This window comes from Branchiostoma belcheri, unplaced genomic scaffold, assembly GCF_001625305.1.
Source record: "Branchiostoma belcheri isolate BF01 breed outbred unplaced genomic scaffold, Haploidv18h27 scaffold34, whole genome shotgun sequence".
Lineage (NCBI taxonomy): Eukaryota > Metazoa > Chordata > Leptocardii > Amphioxiformes > Branchiostomatidae > Branchiostoma > Branchiostoma belcheri.
This window is the reverse complement of record NW_017803954.1, coordinates 2,315,464-2,319,000: the sequence shown is the minus strand read 5'-3', so window position 1 is coordinate 2,319,000 and position 3,537 is coordinate 2,315,464. Positions and strand designations below refer to the sequence as shown.

The 3,537-nt window shown below is 41.0% G+C and overlaps 1 protein-coding gene across 1 annotated transcript in view; it reads left to right on the top strand.

Annotated features, from left to right (window-relative positions):
• The window catches only part of LOC109475524 (kinesin-like protein KIF11), a 20,008-nt gene that overhangs the window by 13,347 nt on the left and 3,124 nt on the right, over positions 1–3,537 (top strand). The window contains 4 exon segments of the mRNA XM_019776166.1: positions 1,986–2,047; positions 2,411–2,510; positions 2,679–2,750; positions 3,292–3,387. Coding sequence (XP_019631725.1) covers positions 1,986–2,047; positions 2,411–2,510; positions 2,679–2,750; positions 3,292–3,387 — 330 coding nt within the window.

The window sequence follows — 3,537 nt, the reverse complement described above, 5'->3', positions numbered from 1 at the left end:
GTCTCCAACTACAAGGTAAGATGACACTACATGACTAGTTATGCACTTTCCTGCATCCAAAATTGGAACTGTGCACCAGATTTTTGACAAGGTTTTTCCAGTTGTTTGAGTTTAGGTATTATAATTGTATGAGTATCAGAAAAATGATAAAACCTACATGTTTAAGATTTGCTCTGAAGTAGGTCTTTTGTTTTGCTATCCACCCAAATTTCATTTGTGCCCCTTCTGCCCAAAATGAGCCCTATATTGTTGACATTATGAGTTGGTACTAAGAAGCCACATTGATGCCATGTACAGGAACAGGAAGTATCTGCCCTGCAGTCCCTGTTGAGTGGCTCTCTGCTGCCTGGCATTCAGAAGTTACTGCAGACTATCAACAAGAACCTTCACAGAACTCAGGAGAATTTGGTTAGACACGTAAGTTGTCAGATATTCAGAACCTCTAATTTACTGTTCCCAGATGTGACACGTTCCTCAAAATACTGGGGGCACATGCACTTTCTTGTGCCCAAAGTTTTCTATGCACCTATTCCTAATAATGAACTTCAAACCCTTAGACATTTACGAGGGCCTGGAAGGGGGGGTCCCGACAAACCTCTATGCTGAATTCGGAAACCTATCGATTACGCCTTACGATAAATTCCATAGTGGCTACAACGCATTATGTAGAATTAAAACGGCAAATACGCTCTAGGCAAAATGTGCCAATTGCGCTCTACGTTGACTTAGAGCAGTCCGTCTACACTCTACGTAGAATTATAACGGCCGATTACGCTCTACGGAAAAGGGCATGCGGGCCCCCATTTACAGACACCAATGATAAACTGTAATTTCCATCTTGCTGTGCAGGTGGAAGCCCAGAAGGTGGCCATCAGGCGCTCTGCAGACGCTTTCCAGGCAGACATGAGAGCTATGGAGCAGAACATCAAAGAACAGCTGACCCTTCTGGACAGCCAACTGGAGGGGTCCATACAGAGTGTGGAGACCATCAAGACTGAGCAGAGAAATTTTGAAGTTCAGTTTCAGGAGATGTTGGCTGCCCAGTTGGCTGCGCAGCAGACATTTCTGGCTTCCCACCAAGCAAGCATGAGCAGTAGAGCTGAGCTGGTACAAATGCTATCTTGACTTGTTAAGAAATACGGAGCAGTTAATAGACAGACGCAAAAATTCTACACAGGGCTATGTCACCACTAGTCTGTGCTATGCAATCTCTTGCTGTTGGGGGCAGGTTCTACCTCCTTCCTGAAAGCCCATGACCTGAACTGTCAATATAGTCCATGGGCCAGACAAGATTTTGTTACCAAATCAAGGGACAAAACGCGAATGCCTTTATGTGATAGTCCTCCCCACAAGGTTTTTGCAAATGTATGATAACCATGTTGAGTGCCCAGCTTTGACCTTGCTATCTGACCTTGAACTTTGACCCCATGGGGACCATTTCCTTTCCTACTTATAATGCAAAGGGGAGTGGCAAATAATCAAATATGGATATTTTCCAACGTTACTTGGTGGTCAGATAAAACAGGAACAAAGGATTACAAAAATGTCAATTTTGTTCCGATATGTCATTTCTAAGAGAAGTTATGAGCTTTTGAAATTTGATTTTTCGGTAAAAAATTGGTAAAAAAATGGAATGTTTACTTTTCAAAACCTGTCAATAATAGGAGTTTAGGGTTCTAACCACTATGAAAGTCAGCCCAATAGAAGCTCAGTGTTCTGTCACTATGGAAACCAGTCATCACAGTCTCCAACACTGTGGTAACAGACAGTTCTCGGTCTGACAATAATAATTGACCCATGGTACTGTAGCACATACATGACTAGCAAATCAAATCAAAAGGATTAAGATGTTCCTAATTCTCCTGACTTAGAGTTAGAGGTAGTGTCCATCAACCTTCCAGGGGCCTGATGAGTAGAAGGACTGCTAAGCTTTAATATCTTGTCACAGTATCAGTCCACATTTTTGTGATTGTCTTTTGTTGCAGATGAAGACAGATCTGACCTCTATCAGACAGATCCCAGACACACTGACCACAACAGTACACAGGTAAGATACCACTGATCTGGTCAGCAAGATCTCGAAAGTTGGATGCTAATTTCTTCATCCAGTTAGTAATATGTAAAATATACATGGTTGTGTACTCATCATAATCATAGTACTGTTCTCGTGTTGATTTTTGTTCTAAACAAAAAAAAAAGAAAACAACATAATTTTGTATTCAACTTTTCCTTACTTACAGAGCCATTTTACCACTAGTACCAGATGATTTCTTTATATAGAGTTACAACTACTCTCTCTTTGTGACTCATGGGGGGAAACAAGATATTTTGTACATAACCACACAGGCTATAGATAAGTGTAAAACAGTTGTCTGATGCCACATCCTGGTAAAACATTCTGCATTTACAGCTCATTCAACCAGACAGCCGGGCAGCTTCACCAGCACATGTCAGACATTGCCAGTGGAGCCACAGACTTCCTGCAAGAACAAACAACAACTTTTGAGCAGGTAAATAAATTGATTCTGCTGCTACTGTGATGTGTTAAGGCATACCAAAAATTTGTTAAGTACATGTTTGTGTACAACAGTCTTAAAAACACATAGAAGGATCAAAAGATTGAAACAGTCGACTCCAAGTATGTTTTGTCAATGTTGTATTTTTTTTTGTTCCTATAGGATGTGCAGCTGGGAGCCAGGTGTGAGAAACAGATGGTCACTGCCCAGGACCAGACAGCTGTGTTTGTCCAGGTACTAGTGCTGCATACCTAAACCCACATTTAGGTTCAGGTCCGGATTCAAGTCCAGAAGTTTAGGTTCAGTTTCGGACTTGTAAGTCCGGACCTAAACCATGACACATACAAAATTGCATGTTGGCAACCTTGCAATGTTGTCTGGGTGAAACCTTGGCCACATAACATGGAGGCCAGTACTTGACGATGCTCGATGGCAATGTTTTCTTCATTTTGCAGCACAGATTTTGCAATCTATGGAAAGTTTTATGTGATTTGGAAAGAAAGGGGTATGTAAAATGGTCTTTTATGGAAATGAGTCTGGACTCGGTTCTTGACTTTTAGGTTTTTTTTACTTGAACCTAAACATTGTTACAAGTCCGGATCCAAGTCCAGTGAACCGGTATGCAGCACTAGTTGGTACAAATGTACTGGCAGTGCATGTAGCTTGATATTTCAACCTTAGCTCTGCAAGCCTGAATGTTCTCTGCTCTTGCATTGTGTAGTTTGTAACGCCATATTGACACGTTTTAATATGCTGAAATTTATTCTTCATACAGTCTGTGGAAGAACATGAAAAAGACCTCCTGACCAGAGTGGAGACACAAGTCAAGGTAGTGGAGGAAACACAGCAAAGTCATGGACAAGCTGTTGAGGTATGCTGCACTTAGATTAACTAAAAAAAACCTAGGTTAGGCCACACCAATTTAATTTGTTGGTTCTCGGATTCGCCTCTTCATTTTTTTCTGATTTGCAAAAAAAAAAAAAGAATTCTGGTTCTGAATAAACTCAAAAATAGCTCATAT